Genomic DNA, 22,258 nt, shown 5'->3' with positions numbered 1-22,258 from the left:
CACACTTATTGTCTATTATCTATAATAAGGGTTTTCTTGATATGATACACCAGAATTTTGTTTTCTTGATAAAGGAATAACTACTGTAATAGAAGAACCACCCCACCCCAACACCCCCCAGCCAATTCTACACGAAGGCTATACTGTATAACCATTACCAACAACAGTTATTACAATCTTATACCAAGTAAAATGATACTATGATTAAAAGGAAAAAAAAAAAAAAAAGAGATCATTTCCTAATTAGTCAAAGGATATTTAATGTGGTGGGACAAAAAACGGTAATTTCCTAATTGGGTAAACTATATTTTTTCAGTGCTTGTTTTTTTTTTTTTTTTTCGCAGCCTCCATAAACTCAATATTTTGACTTTATTATGAAATACTATTCATTGATCGTATTGTTAGTATAAAGTATATATTGATAATATAGCAAAATTTACCTTATATAGACAATTATAAAAATTCAATTATTGGTAAAACAAAAAAAAATCACTGCCAACATAAATCCAAGTTTTCTTCTCCTTTTTTTTGTATATCTTTCATATATATATATAAAATTTCCTTTCACTTTCATCTTATTTCGTCATTTCGTCATTCTTTTTTTTTGATTCTTTATTGTATTGTTCACCTTCAAGTCAAAAACTCTTGTTGATAAGCTTCATATATTTATAAGGAACCCCCCCCCCTTCCACTTTTAGTTTCGAAACTCCTCCCCTATATATCCAATAATGAAACAGAATTATATTTTACTGATAATTTTATGTTATCTTCTCGCGAATGTTCATTCTGCTCCAGCAATTATCACAGTTTGGCAAACAGTTACGGATGCACAAGTAGCAGCTGGTCCAACTGCAGCTGCTCCTGCTGCTAATGCTAATGCTAATGTTCAACAAGCAGCTGCAGCTTCTGCTCCAGCTCCAGCTCCCGTGGCTTCACCCGCTGCTCCTGCCCCAGCCTCTAGTGCCCCTCAAAGTTCAACTCCTTCATCTAGTGGATGGTTGAGTAATTTATTCAATAGTTTCTTTGGAGGAAGTGATAGTGATAGTTCTAGTGGCAGTGACACTGCATCCGCTGCACCAGCATCAACAAGTCCTCAGTCATCATCATCATCTTCTTCTTCTTCAGGAAACAGTTTCTTATCTTTCTTGAGTGGATTATTTGGATCAGGAAGCTCTTCATCAACCCCATCTTCTATTTCACAACAACAACAACAACAACAAGGGTCTCCAGCTTCTGGTTCTAATAGTCCAAATTCAGCTCAACCTGATGCAGCAGCTGCGTCAAATCCCGTTCCACAAAGTAATAATAATCAAGGCTCTGGATTAGGTTCTGGTTTTGGATCTGGATTTGGCTCTGGTTCTGGCTCTGACTCTGACTCTGGTTCTGGCTTACCATCTGCTTCATCTTCCACAATCATCCAACAACAACCTTCAAGCTCAAATATCGGTTCCTCCTCAACTTCTTCTTCCTCCTCATCTTCATCTTCCTCCTCATCTTCATCTTCATCATCGGGAGATATTTATGCTGCTATTTCACAATGTGATGGTATTGATGCTTCATTTGCCAGTGAAATTTTAGATGCTCATAACAAATATAGAGCTCAACATAAAGTTGGTGATTTATCTTGGGATGTTGATACTTATAATTATGCTAAAAATAATGCTGATAATTATGATTGTTCTGGAGTTTTAACTCATACTCATGGTAAATTTGGAGAAAATTTAGCTGCGGGATTCAAAGATGGAGCATCAACAGTTGCTGCTTGGGTTGATGAACCAATTCTGTACAGTGATGCATCATTTGTTTATAATCATTTCACTCAAGTGATTTGGAAAGGTAGTACTAAAGTTGGTTGTGCTTATAAAGATTGTAGAAAATCAAATTGGGGTCTTTATGTTGTTTGTGAATATGATCCATATGGTAATGTCATTGGTCAAGGTTCAAAAAATGTATTCCCATAATAAAGCAATCCCAATAGTTAGTTTAGATTATTATTATCGTTAGTTTCATTTCTCTTTGTATACCTTATTCTATAGGATTTATTTAAAAAAGTATTTATATTGATTATCAAAAGATAAAAACTGGTTTATTGTAGCCAGGCCAAGCTGTTTACTTATATAGAACATTATTTGCAAGATGATTTGGATGTAAATTCTAAAAATTGGTAGCAATTAGGTATGCAAAACTAATACTTGAGAAAGAATTAGTCATCACATGTATAGCAATTGTATTAAGGTGATAAGACGAGGTGGACAATCGAACTATCATTTCGATAAATCTGGTTAGTTACGTATATGTATATCTTGTGACTGCATTTCATATACTAATCTAACCATATTTGAACAACATGTAAAGAAGAAAAAAAATACGATGGACTTGAAAAATGCTCCTCCAATGGATTTTATAAATGTCAAAATACATTGTTGAGAATAACATTCGAAAAGTAATACCATATTATACAGACTTTCAAACATTTGTTAAAAAAAGATGGGAAGCAAGAACAATAATCGATGTTTATGAATCAGATTTTGGAGAATGTCAACAAAATATTCTTGATGATATTGAATCGGAGAAACTATACATTGTGACCAACAGCAATAAACCTACTGAACAATCAATTCTAACTGGAGTCGAAACACTAATTAAAAGAAAGCTCGATGAGAAAGATATAATATGTCATACTAAACATCGACACGAACCACCTATACCGTGGCATAATGACATTATCAAACTGGTTTATGAAGATGACGAGATATTAGTAGTTGACAAACCATCTGGTATACCAACACATCCAACAGGCAATTATTATTTTAATTCATTATCTGAAATAATTAAGCAGCAATTGAATATGGATTCTATTTGGACTTGTCATAGACTAGATAAAGTGACATCGGGAGTTCTTGTACTTGCGAAAACCAAGAATGGTGGAGTGAGATTCCTGAAATTAATGAGAGATTCTAAACAGTATACAGAGAAAACATATTTGGCTCGAGTTTCGGGTAAATTTCCTGAAGGCATACATCGATATCGATGTCCTATATTTGCAGTCAATATGAATGGATATTTAATGTCAGGAAATATGGAGGAGTTACCAACTGATTCAACGACAATATTTGAACGAATCAAATATAATGCAAGTCTAGATCAGAGTTTGGTTAAATGTGTTCCTATAACGGGGAAATTTCATCAAATAAGAGTTCATTTACGTAATTTGGGGTTCCCAATTGTTAATGATTCATTTTATCAACCAGAACAAGATCAACTCACAATACAGAAATGCAATATTGAAAAGCAATTGTATAACAAATTATTTGCCAAATATCCTCAGTTTGAGAATTTTGAAGCCACTGACGGAGATGTTGTCGATTCTCATATAAATTTATTAGACATCATTGATTGGCATAATGATAAAGAGTTAAAAGATATGCTCTTGGATTTAAAGGCAGGTCAAGTTGAAAAGTTGATGTTACAGAAACTGACAATTTGCAGTGAATGCAAGAGATCATTGATCGATACAGAATATAAGCTGAATTCAATGGTATGGTTACATGCATTAAGCTTCAAATATGAAAATTATCATTTTGAAACTGATTACCCAGATTGGGCTGATATATAGTAGTAATACTTTATTATACACTAATTCACTTTATTATGTCCTGTTGATTCTGATTCCTCTGTTTATTGGCGTTTTTCTTAAACCTTTTGGTGTATTCCAGTTTCTTGGATTGGATCTCAGTCATATTGATAAAGGGGAATCTAATTCGATCATCTTTACAATTACCAACCTCCCAACTGAATCTGACATTTGGTAATACCGGCTGTAAATTCACGGATTTGCTTCTGCGAGCAGCCTGGTTTAATGTGTTCCAAATATTTTTATCATTGACAATCTTATTTATCATTGCCGAATAGTCTTGAACTACTTTATCTTTTTGTTCGGTCGTAATCGGTACCTTATAAATATGAATTGCATAAACTCCTTTCAATTTGTCAGTAACTGACGTATTATCATTTCCTTCTTTGTTTATCACTCCCAGTGTTTGTAATGCCTTGACAAACAATTCTCTAAATAGTTTCTTGGTTTGTGATCTTCCACAAGCTGATTGAATGGGCAGAGTCTTGGTTTTGAAAAACTGTAAATTTGAATATCGACCTCTATATCTATTCATTGCATCCCTAAGTCTGATACTATTAAATAATGGGATAGTATAAATATTCACCGCAAAGGCAATATTGGATTTTCTAAAATTAGAAATAATATGATGATGAGGGAAGAATTGAATCATCATAAATTCATTTTTTAATATTGGGGGATATTCTTTCCATTTGAATTTATTAAATAGAAACCTATGAATAGAACTATCGACTCCTCGGATTTCAGATCGATCTTTAGGTAGGGTATTGGTTTGAAATGGAATTGGTTGTATATGGTCATAAAAGTCTTGGGCATTTTTAAACTTATTTGTGTATGAATTGAATGCCAGTGTTGGTGGGTGTAAATTAGTCGGTAGAGACACTTGTTCAGGAATAATACATTTTACACTGTGAGATATTACATCTGCTTTAGACTTGTTTAAAAACTGCCGTATGGAATTATTCATTTGAACTAATGAATCTACTACATAGGATGGAATGTATGCCTTCTTTTTTTTTCCTCACTTTATAATCTACTGGGGCGTTTTGGTGTGTGAACCTCGGATAAGTTCGTGGGCCAAACACACGACTTGTATGGGTATATAAAGCAATCCAATTCCACCTCCCCCCTCTCGACGTCGAGTTGCGTAAAATCCACCGGAATGTGTATATATTAGCGGTATATTGTTAGCCGTGTAGTACAAGAACTCCTTATAGGAGTAATATTTGGGAAGTGATCTGTGTTCATTTGTGATTTACCATTTCATATTGGTGTAAATCTCATAAACTATTAACGTACAACCTAGTTGCCATTTACTGAGTGACTATAATTAGCGGACCAGTTCTATAGAAATTGGTATTAGTTTAAAATTTACATAGCTAAGATTAATATACTTGTTTATTGTTATACATAATATTTTATCATTTCTACTCCAAATTCGACTACATATTCTACTTCTGGATAATCTCAGGTAGACTACAGAATAAAATATCTCAGTACTACAGTAAATATTATTCAAGAACTTGTGGCCTATATAGTCTAACTCGATGTAGATTCAACCACCTTTCTACTATTTACACTTTTTCTGGTGGCAGCCATAAGGTTACTGTAGTATCTGCCGTTGCTAAAGTAAACATTTTGGGACTAAAAGAAACGATTTTGGGAATACCATTTGTGCTTTGTAGAATGTGGTTTGTTCTAGATAATATCACTGGTTTATTGTTGGAGTTGTGTAGATTGGAAACATCATAAATATTTATTGTGGATTTGGGTGTGCCCACCAACAAGTACTTCCCACACGGAGAAAAGGTACAACACCCAGTGTAAGGGTATTTGAATGACATCCAATTATTACTAGCAACACTCCCTATAGCCAATCTGACAACTGCTAATAGTTCTCCCAGATACGAGTCAAGCACATAATGTTCAGCAGAATCTGTAGAAATAAGAATTAGTTTACCATTGTTAGAAAACTCCAATTTATTCCATATTTGTCCTGGCAAGATAGGTATTTCCACATGCAAGAAAGGAGCCTTGTCAAATGTTTTCAAGTCATATAGGGACACTGTTCCTGTTTCACCTTGAGAATATTTCCCAATAGCAAAAACAACTCCATGTGGATCAAACCCAATGACGGAATTTTGCCCAACTTCTAGATTCCCGACGGCTGATGATGATTTTAAATCCCACAATTTGACAGTTCCATCATAACTTGAACTTAGAAAAGTCTTGTCAACAGGGTTTACTTCTATGGAGCTCACTTGGGCTTTATGACCTTTGAAATATCGTAAGTAGCGGTTGTTGGATAAAGAAAGATATCTAATGGCATTTTCATTGTTATCACTTGGTTCTGGTGTCGATGCATAAAGACAATTCAATTCTTCGTGAGTGAATCTAGCAGAATGTGCCCCATATTTCTGTGATTGTATATCTTTAGAGTGTGTCCCCTTATGACAGTCGTATAATTGTATGGATTTGTCTATTCCTGAAGATACCAGGAATTGCCCAGCATCATCAAAGTCTAAAGATGTGATAGAAGCACCTTGATGGTAATTGAAGGATTTGGCAGGCTGTAATGCCGCTAGTGTTGTTCCACTAATATATACTGAGTTAGAACTACTTGACTTTGACACAGAATGACTATTGTTGGCCAGTCTTGAGCTATTCATATTATAGCCCGTAGTTGTTTCAATTTTGTTAATGAGAGTTGATTCTAATGTTTATTTTTTTCAGTTTTCGGCATCTATTTCTCTTTCTTTTTCTTTTTTATCCGGTACGTCAATGCCGGTTAGGTTAGGTTAGGAGGCACGTCACCACGAACGTGTCGAGATAGTAGAAAAATAAGACGACAGAGTCAGTGAAAGTGGGCGCGCGCCTTGGAATAGTTTCGAATGTCTCCTATTTTTGTTGTCGTTGATAAACTAAAAATGAAATTCCCATTTTTTGTCTTTGTCTCTCCATTTGACAGAAATCACACCTTTTTTTTTGTTTTCTTTACGTAGTTCTTTTGTTACCCCCAATTGATTGCTCGATTATCCGACACTTCAAAACTCCACAATTATTAATAATTATCTTTTCCTGTTTTCAAATTACTTCAAATTATTCTTCTTCTACCCCACTCTCCTCATTTTTCAGAATTATCCACTATGAAAGTTAAGGCAATTTTTGATTACAAATCAGATTACGACGAAGATTTGAGTTTTGATGCTGGCACAATAATCAATATTATTTCCGTAGAAAATGATGAATGGTATTCTGGGGAATATGACGGCAAACAAGGAATGTTCCCTAAGAATTTTGTTGAAGAATTGAAGGAACCAACTACTGCTGAGTCAAGTGGGAACTCTGATCAACCGGCAATTCCTGAAGAACCGAATCCAGCACTGCCTTTGAAAGTTGAAACAGACAACAATGATGGTGGTTCCAACAATGCACCTGTGGAAACAACCTCACCCAAAAAGTCTATTGAAAAACCTTTGGGAAGTCCAACTGAAACTGTTCACTCTGCACTGAAAGCAATTGAGTCTCATTCATCTAAAGTACCCATGCCCCAATCTTTTTCCTCTAAACCGGTTGATCCTTATAGTATCAAAAAGCAATTTGTTGGTGCCAGTGCATCGTCATATGTCCCTAAAATACAACCAAGAGACGATAGTTATTTGGTTGCTCGTCCACTCCATGATTCTAAGGCACCACTTGTTACTAGTCATGATGATCCGGTGGAAAAGCCTGAAGAAGAAATCCCCAAGTTGTCATTGAAGGAACGTATTGCTTTGATCCAAAAACAACAAGAAGAAGAAGCCGAACGTGAAGCCGAAGCAATGAGAAGAAAAGAGGAAAGAAATAAGAGAAAAGCTGAGGAACGGGTAAAATTGAAACATTTGAAAGAAACTCATCAAGATGCCGATGTTCCATCCAAGATTGCTACACATGGCACTGGTGATTCAATTCATACTCCAACTCTGCCAATTAAAAATAATGAGCTCCCAGAAGTTCATGATGCTATCAAAGAAACTGAAGTACCTGCACCAGGTGCCATTGAACCTGAAGCTGTAGATATCGAAGGCGACTACAAGAAAGATGATCCAAACTTTGGCGAAAGAAATGTTCGTGCTGGTGATGAGGATGCACAGGAAGAAGAAGAGGAGGAAGAAGAAGAAGAAGAAGAGGAAACTGAAGAAGATAAACGACGCAAATTGATTGAAAGAATGGCAAAAATTTCTGGTGGTAGAAATATGTTTGGTATGATGGGAATGCCAACACCTTTTGGGGCTCCGCCACAGAGAACACCAAGCACCAAGAAACGTGATACAGCTAAAGAGTCATCATCGAATACTGTGACTAGTCATCAAAGAGAATCTGTACCTCCAGCATCTGAACCACCAACATCTCCAATTTCAAAGTCTGTCTCACAAAAGATACCTGTACCTCCTTCGGCAATTCCAGTAAGAGTTAGTGATTTGGCTTCTTCAGAGTTTAGCCACGACAGCTCATCAATTGCCGAAGATGATGAAGAATCCGATATTGATCGCCGTCAAGTGTCTTCTAATGTTTTGGAAAATGAGATAGGTACCGATAAAACTATTAATTTGCTGAAAGATATTAATGCTGAAATTGAAGGTGCAGGTTATGAAGCTGATTTATCTGAAGCAGCAAAAAATGAAGAAAAAAAAGAGTATGGAATTCCACAAGCCCCTCCTGTTTCTTCTGCACCTGTACCGCCACCTCCACCGCCACATCATCCTCATCCTCATCATACATCAGATGAAACAGAAGTTCCTGAAGTTGATTCTGAACAGGAAGAGCCGCATCCACCAATTCCAAGTCGTGCTCCTCCAGTTCCTGTCTCCGTTCCTGCTCCTGCTCCTGCTCCTGCTCCTGCTCCTACTTCAGCTCCGGTAGCAGCTCCTCCTATTCCAGAATCCAATGCATCTGCTCCATTCCAAAGTAGACACGTTGAAGAGGACGAAGAGGACGAAGAATCTCTGTCTGATGGTGATTTTGAATTTGCAGGTGCATCACCACATAACCAATTACCACAAAGATCTCAATCTGGTAGTAGGCCAGCAGCTCCACCTCCACCTCCACCAATTCCTTCTGCAGCTGTACCAGACTCACGTCCACCACCACCACCAATACCAGTAGGAGAACCACCAAAAAGGGCTGCAACTGATTTCCCAAGCTTGGTTAGCTCAAATGAAGAAGAAAACGCACCGACAGTAAGAAAATCGTTGGACTCGACTGTTACGAGATCGAAATCGTTGAGAAAACATTCTACCGTTGCTTCACAATTTTCAAGCAATTTTGCAATGAATGGTTGGTGGTTAGAAGATGAATTACCTGATGAATTGGCTTCTCAACTTGGATCTGATTTGGTTTATGAAGTTGATAGTAATGCTCTTGCCAAAAGAGGAAACAGAACCGTTGAATACAAAGACTACTATATATTGTGGTATGATTTATCTCAATTGGTAATTGAAGTTGCTTACGACGTTAATGATTCTGAAAATTCTGCACGTTTGATTAATCAATATGTTAAACCTACCCCACCATTGGGGACTGGACAAGCTTTCCCTATTTTAGATCAAGCTACACAATTATTGGGGGATAGAGTGGATACTGATTTAGTTCGCTATCTTTTTGAGTTGAATTCAGATATTTTACCAATTATTGGCAACAAATCGTTTGGTGTTACAGTTTATAAAGTTGTCAGAACTCCATCGGTTAACAATTCTACAAAATTAGGTGAAGTTCTTCCTGGAGATATATTATATATTAAAGGCGGGAATTTTTCACATAAAGGGTTAATTGGTCATAAATCGACTACCTTGGGTGAAGGAGAACCATATACTGCTGTGATATATGAATTTGATCCTGTAAAGGAGAAATTCAAAGTCATAGAACAAGATCAATCTGGGCATATAATTAAAGGAAGTTACAAGATTAGTGATATGACTAGTGGTAGATTAAGAGTATTTAGACCAGTTGGAAGACAATTTGTTGGTTGGTAATTACAAATGAATAGGCTTGTGTTTTGTAGCTATGTATATGTTAACGAAGAAGAAGTATTGTTTTAAACGTAACCATCATTGTTAAACTCTTTGAGTGTGTGGGGTGATGAGAGAAAGAAGATCACCACATTTATTATTTCCACCACACGCTAATATACAGGACTTTTTTGAGTATAAAAGGAGCAACAAATTCTTCTCCTCGTCTCCTCATTTTTATCCAGTTCCCCCCTTCTTTTTTTTCTTCTTTCTAAAATCAAGCCCCAGAACGTCAACTACCACCCATAAAGGTAAGTAATATCACCATCCTGTCATGTTTTCGTTGAAGTCCAGAGTATTCGCCATAAGTGATGATCAAGTTTCACTATAATTAATTTGCTCGTTATGATAATCCCCAAAGAAGTATAACTCAAGCGTAACTATCTTTTTGTTTTTTTTTTTTGATTTCCAGAGTTTTGAATTTTTTTTTTTTAATATGTATTTTACCAAGTTTCAATATTAACCCGGATTTGCTTACTAATTACTTTCAAATGTCCCCGATAACTACCCGAATAATTACCAGTATAATAAACGTACGACAAACTCCCCAAAATATAAACGAAACGAAACAAAATATGCATAATAATCAGAATAACTTTTTTTTTCAATTCTTGACTAATGGAAAAAGGAAAAAAAATAAAAGGGATATGGTAGTAGTCCAATATACTTTCCACTACGGCATTAGAGTTTATTAAAAACACATCAAACGAAAAAGAATAGGTATAATTCCACATTGTTATGCTCTGAAAAATTTACTCCCCACCAGCAATAATCTTTTACTTCCTCCTGGTTTCGYGCGATTCTACTGTTCTATTTGATTATAATCCTTCAATTTACTGCAATTTACTAAACTAGCATAAAGTCCTCGTCCTCCATAAGTCTTCCGTATTACAAAGTATAAATAGTATAATTTCTCCAAAACTGCTGATATTTCTTCATTTACAAACAACCACGAAAAAAGCGATCAATAGGAAAGTTCTAAATTTCATTTCATTTCATTAAACTACAATGTATTAGTGGGTAAGTATAACCTTGTTTGTTTTTTTTCTTTGTCTTTGTTTCTTTTAGTGTGTCTTTATTTCTTTAACCCCTGTTTATTAACTTTTAGGATTTTAGTTATGGGAAACTTGAGTTCACTTAACTCTGGTCTTGGGCGAATAACGTGAAGCATTATGTGGGTGGTGTGTAAATAGGTTTTGTATAGAAATATAAAGAGAGGTTGTCATCTATAAACTAAGTTGTAAATATCAATAATCTGTAAGACTTGAAGAATTGTTGCAACGATCAACACTGAAAAAAGAAGAGATGGAACAATCGTGGATATGTTGAAGAGACTCACCTGATAAAACTGAGTTTAAAATCTACGTATAGACAACCTGAAAAGAGTGTAGTGAATCTTGTTGTCTATGAAGATGGGATTCAATTGTATTGATTTTAGTTTTGATAAAGACAATGAACTAGTACAAACAAAGAATATCATCAGATACAGAATAAAACAATGACAGTTGTAGTAGTAGTACTGGCAGTCGGTTCGTTGGCCGGTGAAAATTTAGAGCCCTATTGTTATTTATTATTGGGGTGGAATGGTTTAGTGGATGAGTCGCACATTACAATGTTGCGAAACGTGACTTGTTGCTTGGCAAATATTAAAATAAACCACACTCATTCACCATTTAGTACGTATCAATTAAAGAGAATAAACTTTTATGCAATTAGTTTAAATTCAAAATATAATGACAGATCATTCGATTTGATCATTAAATCTAAAGTTGTCTAAAAAGTTAAAGAATAAGAGTGAATTTATTTCTATATATATGTACTGGTTTTGTTAAGGGGGACTCAGATATGGATATTTTTTTGGTTTGTCATATGTATAACACAATTTGATATTATTTATCAATTATTTGAATTAACAGAATCGGTTAATTATTTCAACTTATTATTTATCTTTCAAGTCATTGTGTGATTGAATTCTATCGGTTTACTTCATCACAATAATATATTTTACTCAACAGTTTTTATCAAAAACATAGATAAAAAAAAATCACAGTCTCATAGTATACTGAATATTATTACTATTATAAATCATTCACATTCTTAGTGGACCGATTCATAATATTTTGGATAATCGTCGAATATATATATATATATATATATCTACATTATTCGATTACCTTTGTGATTTAGAAGGAACTAAAATTTTCTAGACTAATATCAAAAGAATTTCAAATTTAGTTTTAGGTGATAATTATCGTTCGTCCTTTCCTAACCTACCAATTTTGACTTTGTGTACTCATACGATAGTTGTTATTAGTTAAAGTTGCTTTGCTTTGCTTTTCAATTTCAATTTCACAATTGAATTTCAGAATAGAATTAGTTTCACCTTTTCTTACAATCGGCTAAGATTTTTTTTCATTCTTCTAATTTAGTTTACAGAATAGAAAGAATAGTTTGCTTGTTTGCTCATATTTACAATCAATTGGTTATTGGTGTTTATTATTTTTTTTTGGTTCCCCTTTTTCCCCCCCCTTCCGTCTAATTGAGTTATTGTTTGGAATAATTTATTACTTATTCAATATATTTTTTTTCTTCCTTCCCTTCTTCAACTTCTTCTTTATACATTTCAATCAACCTTCCAACAATCCTATAATTACTTACTTACCTTCTTCAATTGGATTAATTGAATTTGAATTGTTACAATTGAATACTTCAACGAGATGACTTTACCAATTCAGGATTTAGAACCTGATTATTATATTTCCGTCAATTATCCTACCACCGATAATGGATCACCAACCCCACAAGCTGAAAAATCATTGAAAACATTAATTGATTTATTATATGATAAAGGGTTTGCCGCCCAAATTAGACCTGGTGATTTAGATCATTTATTAGTCTTTGTTAAATTGTCTTCGTACAAGTTTTCTGAAGAAGCTGAAAAAGATTTAATTAAAAATTATGAATTTGGTGTCACGGGTAAAGATGACGTGTTAGCTTCTAAACTTAGAATTATTTATCAATACTTAACTTATCCACAATCAGTTGGTGGATGTGGTATTACTCCTAATTCTGGGGATTGGAAATTTGTCACCAGTATTGTTCCAATTACTAATGCCTTTAATGAAACCACTTTAGTTGAAGATTTAAAAATTAATGTTACTCAACCAAATTTATCAATTGCCACTATCAAAAAGACATATGGAGTTGAAGTTGCTCTTTATTTTGAATATATAAAACATTACACTTTTTGGTTATTATTGCTTTCTATTATTGGTCTTGTATCTCATTTTAGAAAAGATAAACGATTCCTGTTAACTTTTGCCTTTATCAATTTGCTTTGGGGGGTTTTATTCCTTGCATCATGGCATAGAAGAGAACAACATTTGGTTAATGTATGGGGTGTTCAAAATAGTCATTTAATTGAAGAACATAATTCCGAATTGGCTAAAGTCAATGAAAGATATGAAGAAAAATCAACTTATTTCCATGCAAATAATACCAATGGATTCAGATTTTTAAAACAATTGGCATTTATCCCCATTGCCTTGGTGTTTGTTGGTGTTTTGATTAGTTATCAATTGAGTTGTTTCTGTATTGAAATCTTTTTAACCGATATTTATGATGGCCCCGGGAAATCTTTATTGACTTTATTACCAACGGTTTTAATCAGTGTATTTGTGCCAATTTTGACCATTGTTTATAATGCTGTCACTGATATTATTATTAAATGGGAAAATCATGATAACCAATATAGCAAAAATAATTCTATTCTTGTTAAAACCTTTGTGTTGAATTTCTTGACTGGTTATGTTCCATTAATCATCACTTCATTCATATATTTACCATTTGCTCATTTGGTGCAACCTCATTTAGGTGATATTAAAACCACTATTGCCACATATGCTGGTGAAAATAGATTCTACACCAAATACTTGTTGAAATTAAAGAGTCAAGAAGAATTTAAAATCAATCAAGGTAGATTAGATGCTCAATTCTTTTATTTCATTGTCACAAATCAAGTTATACAATTGGTATTGAAATATATTCTCCCATTGGGTTTAAGATTTGTATTTAATTTTATTGAAACGAAAATTCAGAAGAAACCTCAATTACAAACTAAAGATGATAACCCTGATGAATCTATTTGGTTACATAATGTCAGATTATCGTTGAAACTTCCTGAATATAATGTTGATGATGATTTTAGAGGATTAGTTTTACAATTTGGATATTTGATAATGTTTGGTCCAGTTTGGCCATTGGCACCATTGGTTTGTATTATTTTCAATTTAATTTTTTTCAAGTTGGATAATTTTAAATTATTGAATGGTAAATATTTCAAACCACCAGTTCCAAGAAGAGTTGATTCTATTCATCCATGGAATTTAGCCCTTTTCTTGTTAGCATGGATTGGATCAATTATTTCCCCCGTGGTCACGGCATTTTACCGTCATGGTACTGCTCCACCAAAATCTATGGGTCAATTTGCCCTTGATAAAGCTAGTGTTCATGTTTCATCCTCAGTTTTCTTGGTTTTATTAATGTTTGTTTCAGAACATGGATTTTTGATTTTGAGTTATCTTTTATTTGAATTCTCTTCTTTGTTCAAGAGTCAAGTTGAATGGGAAAATGATTTTGTTGATAATGATATTAAATTGAGACATGATTATTATTCTGGGAAAGTAAAACCAACTTATAAAGTCCACTCGGATGAGTTGTGGGAGAAGTTTACCCCACAATCAACTTTGAATTTCACTGTTCCTAAACCAACCGCAGAAACTGATGATAAAGTTGAAAAAATTGCTTCTACCGAAGATGCTTATCTGACTTCTGCAGAAAAATCTACTACTACTGCTACTTCTCGTTCTGATAAGAGTAAAATTCTTGCTGAAAAGGAAGCTATTTTGAAACAAAAGGAAGCTGAGTTGGCCGAATTAGAAAAGAAAAAGACCAAACTAAATGATTTTAAAGATCCAACTGATTCTGTCATTAAAACCAAATCAAATGCCAATGGTAAAGCTGTGTTAAGTACAATTGACAATAACAAACATGTTAGTGATATTGATCCAGATGCCGCCGCCGCAGCAGCAACTGCAACATCTACTGCTAATGATTCTGGTGCAAAAAAATCAACATCAACATCAACATCAGCAGCCACAGATACTACTAACACTGCCCCATCTCATTCTGGTCCAACTCCTGTCACTTCTTCTGAAAAATCAAACAACAACAACAACAGTAAGCCAAGTGATAGTACCAAATCTACTTTATCAAATGATGAAACAAGAAAAACACTTGATCCTAAAGGCGTTGGAAGCACTACAACAGGCGGTAAAGACACAGTTTCCTCAGACAAAGCATCTCTGCCAATTGAAGATAAAGAAAGTTCACCATCCCTAGCTGGAAGTTCAACATCAACACCAAGTGGAACTGATAAAAAAACATCTCCTAAAAAATTAGTTACCAATGCTGTCAATAAAGTTGAAAATAATGATGATTTCAAAAAATTCATTAATGAGGCTGAAAAGGAAGCTAAAAAATCCAAATCTGGATTGAAAAAATTATTTAACAAGAAGTAGAAGTTGTTTAAATTGTCTCGATATAAGTTGTATGAATTCCAGTTTTTTTATTTTTATTTTATTTTATTTTAGTTTAGTTTTGATTTCATTTTTGTTTTTGTTTAATTTGCAATACAATATAATGTTTATTTTTTATTATTACTTTTGTTATATACATAATATATATATATAAGATATGTCTAATTTTGCAAGGATTATTTTTGTTGTTGTCTTGGAGGTCTTGAACCAAATATTGTAGTTCCTACCCTAACACTTGTACTTCCTTGTTTAATAGCTTGTTGAAAATCATTACTCATCCCCATACTCAATTCAAGATTTAAATTATATTTAGAATCCAAAATTTGTTTCATTTCAACCAATTTTTTAAAATCTTGATTTTCTTTATCATTTTCATTAGAAATAGATTCATTAAATGATCCAATAGTCATTAACCCCAAAAATTTCAATTTTTTACAATCTGATGATAATAAAAATTCCACGGTAGATTCAATATCTTGTAAATTTTGGAATCCAGATTTTTGTTCTTCCCCTGATGTATTAATTTGTAAAAAAACATTTATATCATCACCTTCAACTTTAACCCTAGTATTATCCAATTGTTTACATTTCTTTAATGAATCAATGGTTTCCACAGCATATAAATTTGCAACATGTTTACTTAAATCTTTAGCTTTACCTGATTGTAATCCACCAATGAAATGCCATTTGATATCATTGGGGAGTTCTTGTGATTTGGCAATTAATTCTTGAACATAATTTTCACCAAAATGACGTACTCCTATTGAATATAGAGCCATTATATCTGAGGAAGGTTTCAATTTAGAAACAGCCACCAAATTGACTTTTGGATTAAGGGATTGAACTTGTTGTAAAGTGTTGTTATAATTAGTGATTAATTCTTGTTTTCTGGCTTCAGTTGGCTCAGGAAAACTTGGAGTTGATGTTGAAGTTGAAGTTGAAGACATTGCTCGTTGAATAATATTTGGATATCTAAAATTGAATATTGATCGTGTTAAAATAGTTCTCATTAAAAAAATGAGAGATATATAGAATAAGGATGTTTGATAATAGGTGAAATTTGAAAAACGATAGATATAGTAGTTAGTAGTTAGTGGCTAGTCGCCTCGATGAAAAAGAAAATTTCAAATGTCCTGCATAGAATCCCTAGCAAACCTTTTTTTTTTCTCTGCCTTCCACTTCTTCATAGTTAAACACTCAACCATATATTAAATGTATGAATTGTATGTATGAATTGTGTGTACAACTTCCCATCCATCGCAAATCAACAAAAATTACAAGAAAATTTCCTTCACTTACACCTTCACATACACCCTCCTCACTCTTAAACCAACCTTTTATTCTTTTTATATAATCCAATTTAATTACAATATGACTGATTTTGTTTATCAAGGAGAAGATTTTGATGAAAAAGTTAGAAAACAAGTTGAATTCTATTTTTCTGATAGTAATTTACAAACTGATAAATTTTTATGGAAGATTTATGAAAGTAATGATGGATGGGTTGAATTGAAAACAATTTTAACTTTTGGTAGAATGAGACAATATAGACCAGAAGATAAAGTCATTTCTGCTTTAAAAGAACTGAAAAAATTGGTGTTATCAGCTAATAATGATATGATTAGAAGAAAAGATCCCATTAAAGATTTTAATGAAGTTAAAAATACCAGAAAAAGAAATACCATTCATATTGAGGGATTCCCTAAAGATTTAAGTCAAGATGACGTTGAAAATTGGGTTAATGAAAAAGTTATTGTTCAATTACCTAAAGAAAAAGAAGTTTGTTCTATTCGTAGAATTAAGAGTAGAGCAAAGAAAGAATTCTTTGGTGTTGTTGATATTGAATTCAAAACTCAAGAAGATGCCGAATTCATTTTAAACAATGTTGAATTGTCTTACCCAGAAGGTATTATTTCTAAAGAAGATGCTCAATCATTAGAGAAAAAGGATTTATTGAAAAAAATGACATTATTGACTTTCCAAGAAATGAGAGAAAGTAGTAAAAGATTTGGTGTTAATGAAGTAACCAAAAGACGTAACAGTTTCAATGAAAACCATAAAGGTGGTAACAAAAAATTTAAAAAGGGAAACAACAATGGTAAAGGTAAGAATAATAAGAATGAAAATGATAATGGCAATGGTACCGAAGATAAAGAAACCAAACTTGAAAAAGTAGAAGAAATAGATTCAACTAAAGAAAATACAGAAGAGGTTGCTGCCAAGGAAACAGCACCAGAATCCACTGAAAAAACAGAAACTAAGGAAGCACCAGCACCAACTACTGAAACCGAAACTGAAACTAAAACTGAAGTTACTGAAGCCACTGAAGCTGCTAAAGAAGAATAGGCTAAGAATATTAAATATGTAAAAGAAACTATGTTTGCATTTGTATAATAGTTCTATTAAACAAAGTTTTTTTTTTTCGTATAATTGCTATTTATATTATTTGATCTTAGTTATCCATTTGTATAATTATTGTAAATTCCAAAGTATAATTTGAATTGAACGGGAAAAGTAAGCCAAAAGTGGGAAGCAAAATGTTGAAAGTATTGTTGATACTGTAGTTGTCGTGGATGCTGTTGAAGTTGTTGATGTGTAGTTTGCGACACGACAAATTTATTCCAAATTCCGCGACCTGACGCGTCGATGGAGTTTTTTTTTCTTTTTGTTTTCACCTGTCTGTTTTTTTTTTTACTTTCTATATTTCAAATAATCTCTTACTTCATTCAACCATCAATTTGTTAGAAAACAACCCATAGCCTAATATGACTGTGACAGATGAATTCAAAAAACAAGTATCCAAAACATTTGGTCCCAAGACAGATTTATCAGATGATGAGTATATCAAATTGCAGACATTGTTAGATCTTTTCAATAAATCGATGGACGATATTTTTGTAGAATGGGAATCATTCAATATCACTGAAGTAAAAGAAGATCTAGATTTGAATTTAAGTAATTTGATTAGATTTCAAGGATATTTACAAACTAAACTAGCCAAGAATTCAACACCTGTATCGAAAAAGACTAGGGACACCATTGGATCGACTTCTAATAGAAAACAATTCCGAACCGTGGACAATCATCATTTAACTCCTCAATTGAAAAAGAGAAAATTTGAGGATAATACTCCTGAATTTAAAACTCCAGCAGGAATTCCAGTGTCTTCTCCTACAACGGATTATGAAACAGCAAATAATACATTTGTTGGACTCACCACCAACGGTACCCCTACCACCACCACCGCCAAAACTACCCCATCAAACTCTTTATTAGAAACATTAAATCCACAAATTGATGAAATTACAATTGATCAATTACCCGAGGGAAAAACATTTAGATTGAGTACTAATTTCGATGCTTCTAAATTCAAATTTCGTACCATGCAAATGAAATTATTAGAAAGTGCCGATGTTTTAGATGATCAAATTGATAGAATGATAAGTTTATATCAAGATCAAAATAAAACTGCTGATTTACAATTTGGAAACCCTTGTATGAGTACTCAATCAGATATTCTATGTTGTGGAAGAATTGTTCCTGATAATCCTTTATACGATAAAGAAATCTTGAACAGTACATCATTATTTTTAGAAACTTCAAGAATTTCCGGTATTGGACAAAGAATACCTCTTGATTTAAGCAATTTATCCAATTATTCATTTTTCCCAGGTCAAATCGTCGTATTGAAAGGTAAGAATCCTTCAGGTAAATCGTTTATTGTTGAACAAAACATGCCATTGCCTCAATTAGGTGCACCAGTGACAAGTTCTGAAGAATTGAAAGAATTCCAAACGTTACAAAACAATCAAGGATTGAAAGTTTTAATAGCTTCAGGTCCATTCAGTAATCTGAACAAATTGAATTATGATAAATTGGATAAATTAGTTGATTTAATCAATACAAAAATATTACCTCAAGTCGTAATTTTGAATGGTCCATTTTTAGATATTGGCAATAAAGTTGTTGAATCTGGAGAAATAATTATTGATTCTGACCAATCACAACCACAACCTAAAACCTTAGATGATTTATTTAAAGCAATTGTTACACCAGTATTGAAAAAAATTGATTCCAAAATTCAAGTTATCTTATATCCAAATTTACGAGATACATGTATTAAACATTGTTCTTACCCCCAAGATTCTTTTGATAGAAAGAAATTAGGATTACCAAAAAATTTTAAAGTTTTCCCTAATCCATCTGGATTTTCAATTAATGAAGTTTTAATTGGTAATTCCAACTTGGATATTTTCAAAGATTTACGAGATATTTACAAAGAAGATACAGCAATTATTTCCAACAATCGTTTTGAAAGAATTGTGAAACACATATTTGAACAAAGACGTTATTATCCGATTTTCCCAGGATCAATCAAAACAGAACCAAAACAGAAGTGTACAGAATTGCTTAATGGAGCACAAGGTGAATATTTGGATGGTATTGCCGTTGGTGGATCATCTTTAGAAACACCATATTTGGGTTTATCAGAATTAGGAGATTCCTTACCCGATGTTTTGATACTACCTTCTGAATTGAAATATTTTGCCAAAGTGATTCAAGGAGTAATTGTAATTAATCCAGGTATATTTATCAAACCAAGTAAAGATCCCAATAGAGAAGAAGGAAGCTATGCCGTTGTTAATATCCAACCACCAAACTTTGATGCTGAAGATAATATTGAAGCAATTGATGATACCAACACATTATACTATCACAACGTGAATAAGCGCTCTCGTGTAGATATATATTCTAGTTAGATAATAAAGTTTTTTGAGACTTGTACCAGTTGGCTGATTTTTAACCTTTATCGAGCTGTACTTTTTTTTTTCACGACCTTATTCCTGTGATACATATCTGAATACGGAAGACCAACAGTAACCAAGACATGAAGTTAAAAATGGATGTAATTAATTAAAATAAACAACATTCTATATTGGTGTATATCCTGGAACGAAAAAGAAATCGGCTTCAAAGTGAAAGAGTTGCTAATAGCCATCCTCTTATTATGGTTGCAAATTGCTTCACCCCAAGGGTCTTGGTGAAATACATGAAATACAAGCTCTCACCAATCCAATCTTGGTACAGCAAACGTCTCATTCACTCGTTTGCCTTGAGAGACTATCAACAAGAAGCTATAGATTCCATTTTGGAGGCATCTGAATCGGGAGTGAAGCGACAAGCAATAGAAATGGCTACAGGGAGTGGTAAAACCGTGGTTTTCAGTCATTTGATTCCATTATTGAAAGGGAAAGGAACAAAGACTCTAGTTTTAGAACATACACAAGAATTGATAGCCCAATCTTATGACAAGATCACCAGAATCAACCCAGATTTAAGAGTAGGTATAGAAATGGCAGAATCACGAGCAAGACTTAATGATGATGTTATTGTTGCATCAGTACAATCTTTAGCTACCAATAAAAGATTTACAAAATTTAACCCTGATGATTTCAAAACCATTATTATCGATGAATGCCATCATGCAGTTGCACCAACGTATCAAAAAATTTTGAAACATTTCAAGGCTGATACCAAAAACACTAATATTAATGTCATTGGATTTACTGCAACTTTGGCACGTGCTGACAAACAAATGTTAAAAGCAGTATTTGATAGAATTGTATTTCAAAGGTCTCTCGCTACCATGATCTTTAATAAAGAATTGGCACTGTTTAAAGCATCAAAATTATATTTTAAAAGATTGAATTTGTCTAATGTTAAAATGAAGGGTAAAGATTATGATCCTAAAGCTTTATATAATGCGGTACTTAAAGCAGGTATCAATGAACATCTTTTATTAGCTTATATGGAATTGGAGAAGGAGTACAAGAGTACATTAATTTTCTGCATTAATGTTGAGCATTGTCGTGAGGTATGTGCCTTGCTTCAGAAGCAAGGTGTAGATGCACGATATGTGATTAGTGAAACGTCAAACTCCGAAAGGAAAACTATTGTTGCAGATTTCAAACAGGGGAAATTTCCTGTCTTGTGCAATGTTACTGTGTTTACAGAAGGTACAGATATACCAAATATCGATTCAATAATTCTTGCACGGCCCACAAAACTGAAACCATTGATGATTCAAATGATTGGTAGAGGGTTGCGTTTGCATAAGGAGAAAAGTCATTGTCATGTGGTAGATTTAGTGGGAATAATGGATGAAAATTTGGAACTTAAAGCAATTTTGGAAGGTAAGCAATTACAAATGAAGAAGGCAAAAGATGGTACAACCTCAAAAATTGAGTCTCGAGATCAAGTAAATTATTTTGAAAATGATCGCATATCAAAGACGATAGAATGCGCTCTACAGATTCATAGCAAGAATATTGTCGAGTTAAGAAGTGTTGATGGTTTGGAACTATTCAGGGAATATATGCTGGATGTGGGAGTTGGTGGTAGATACAACACGCTTTTTCTAATTAAAAAAATCACTGGTTATGGCCAAACAGAGTACCAGTTGACATATAATAAATTTATCAAAGAAGATTTTTCAACTTATCAAGAACTTGAATTTATTGGCAAAAGTAATAACGTACTTGAGTTGTTACGAGAGCTAGCAGAAAGATTTCCTGAAGATGCAAGACATGCCGCCAGCTATAGGGACTTTGAGAGACCTTGCGATTACTCTCAAGTAAGCTTTATAATGTCTCATTTAACTGAAAAAATAACTGAATCAAGTTTAAAGTATGGATTCGATGAAGAACAACTAAGGGGAAATGTGAATGATGCAGTTCATGCTATGCCGTTGGTAACTGGATACAGATTCAAATTGGCATTGATGTATTCGTTGAACTGTGACTATTCTTCATGGAAAGCAAATCAAATTTTAGCAGAATCAATAAAGAATTATTACAAGATAGATACATATAAGTTATAGTATATTAGTATATAAAACTATTGTTGAAAGTGGTGTACAATTGAATCTGAATGGATGGTGAATCAAAAAATGCTACCAGAGAGAGAAATAAATATACGAA

At 33.3% G+C, this 22,258-nt stretch overlaps 11 protein-coding genes across 11 annotated transcripts; 7 read left to right on the top strand and 4 right to left on the bottom strand. All coding sequences in view use genetic code 12, as the record gives it.

The window, feature by feature from the left end:
- Nucleotides 1-728: 728 nt before the first annotated feature.
- Nucleotides 729-1,961, top strand: PRY1 (Pry1p; the record flags this gene model as incomplete). Its single annotated transcript, XM_706637.1, has 1 exon — nt 729-1,961. One exon carries the CDS (start codon nt 729-731, stop codon nt 1,959-1,961), a length of 1,233 nt encoding a protein of 410 aa, XP_711729.1.
- A 446-nt stretch (nt 1,962-2,407) lies between these two features.
- On the top strand, nt 2,408-3,616 carry CAALFM_C107570CA (uncharacterized protein; the record flags this gene model as incomplete). Its single annotated transcript, XM_706638.2, has 1 exon — nt 2,408-3,616. One exon carries the CDS (start codon nt 2,408-2,410, stop codon nt 3,614-3,616), a length of 1,209 nt encoding a protein of 402 aa, XP_711730.2.
- A 25-nt stretch (nt 3,617-3,641) lies between these two features.
- Nucleotides 3,642-4,601, bottom strand: CAALFM_C107560WA (uncharacterized protein; the record flags this gene model as incomplete). The annotated part of the gene is made up of 1 exon (XM_706639.2): nt 3,642-4,601. One exon carries the CDS (start codon nt 4,599-4,601, stop codon nt 3,642-3,644), a length of 960 nt encoding a protein of 319 aa, XP_711731.2.
- Nucleotides 4,602-5,208: 607 nt separating this feature from the next.
- SWD2 (WD-repeat containing protein) lies at nt 5,209-6,303 on the bottom strand (the record flags this gene model as incomplete). The annotated part of the gene is made up of 1 exon (XM_706640.1): nt 5,209-6,303. One exon carries the CDS (start codon nt 6,301-6,303, stop codon nt 5,209-5,211), a length of 1,095 nt encoding a protein of 364 aa, XP_711732.1.
- Nucleotides 6,304-6,780: 477 nt separating this feature from the next.
- BBC1 (Bbc1p) lies at nt 6,781-9,645 on the top strand (the record flags this gene model as incomplete). The annotated part of the gene is made up of 1 exon (XM_706641.1): nt 6,781-9,645. The coding sequence occupies one exon, from the start codon at nt 6,781-6,783 to the stop codon at nt 9,643-9,645; it is 2,865 nt and encodes a 954-aa protein (XP_711733.1).
- A 1,111-nt stretch (nt 9,646-10,756) lies between these two features.
- CAALFM_C107530WA (uncharacterized protein) lies at nt 10,757-10,852 on the bottom strand (the record flags this gene model as incomplete). Its single annotated transcript, XM_019475127.1, has 1 exon — nt 10,757-10,852. The coding sequence occupies one exon, from the start codon at nt 10,850-10,852 to the stop codon at nt 10,757-10,759; it is 96 nt and encodes a 31-aa protein (XP_019330672.1).
- Nucleotides 10,853-12,398: 1,546 nt separating this feature from the next.
- Nucleotides 12,399-15,260, top strand: IST2 (Ist2p; the record flags this gene model as incomplete). The annotated part of the gene is made up of 1 exon (XM_706642.2): nt 12,399-15,260. The coding sequence occupies one exon, from the start codon at nt 12,399-12,401 to the stop codon at nt 15,258-15,260; it is 2,862 nt and encodes a 953-aa protein (XP_711734.2).
- Nucleotides 15,261-15,454: 194 nt separating this feature from the next.
- Nucleotides 15,455-16,288, bottom strand: CAALFM_C107510WA (uncharacterized protein; the record flags this gene model as incomplete). The annotated part of the gene is made up of 1 exon (XM_706644.2): nt 15,455-16,288. One exon carries the CDS (start codon nt 16,286-16,288, stop codon nt 15,455-15,457), a length of 834 nt encoding a protein of 277 aa, XP_711736.2.
- Nucleotides 16,289-16,649: 361 nt separating this feature from the next.
- Nucleotides 16,650-17,624, top strand: LHP1 (Lhp1p; the record flags this gene model as incomplete). The annotated part of the gene is made up of 1 exon (XM_706645.2): nt 16,650-17,624. The coding sequence occupies one exon, from the start codon at nt 16,650-16,652 to the stop codon at nt 17,622-17,624; it is 975 nt and encodes a 324-aa protein (XP_711737.2).
- Nucleotides 17,625-18,043: 419 nt separating this feature from the next.
- On the top strand, nt 18,044-20,038 carry CAALFM_C107490CA (DNA-directed DNA polymerase alpha subunit; the record flags this gene model as incomplete). The annotated part of the gene is made up of 1 exon (XM_706646.2): nt 18,044-20,038. One exon carries the CDS (start codon nt 18,044-18,046, stop codon nt 20,036-20,038), a length of 1,995 nt encoding a protein of 664 aa, XP_711738.2.
- Nucleotides 20,039-20,286: 248 nt separating this feature from the next.
- CAALFM_C107480CA (uncharacterized protein) lies at nt 20,287-22,158 on the top strand (the record flags this gene model as incomplete). Its single annotated transcript, XM_706647.1, has 1 exon — nt 20,287-22,158. The coding sequence occupies one exon, from the start codon at nt 20,287-20,289 to the stop codon at nt 22,156-22,158; it is 1,872 nt and encodes a 623-aa protein (XP_711739.1).
- Between the last annotated feature and the right edge of the window lie 100 nt (nt 22,159-22,258).

Source organism: Candida albicans, chromosome 1 (genome assembly GCF_000182965.3).
Source record: "Candida albicans SC5314 chromosome 1, complete sequence".
In the NCBI taxonomy this organism is placed as follows: Eukaryota; Fungi; Ascomycota; class Pichiomycetes; order Serinales; family Debaryomycetaceae; genus Candida; species Candida albicans.
Note: the sequence above shows the minus strand (reverse complement) of the source record. Positions and strands in the feature narration are given on the sequence as shown.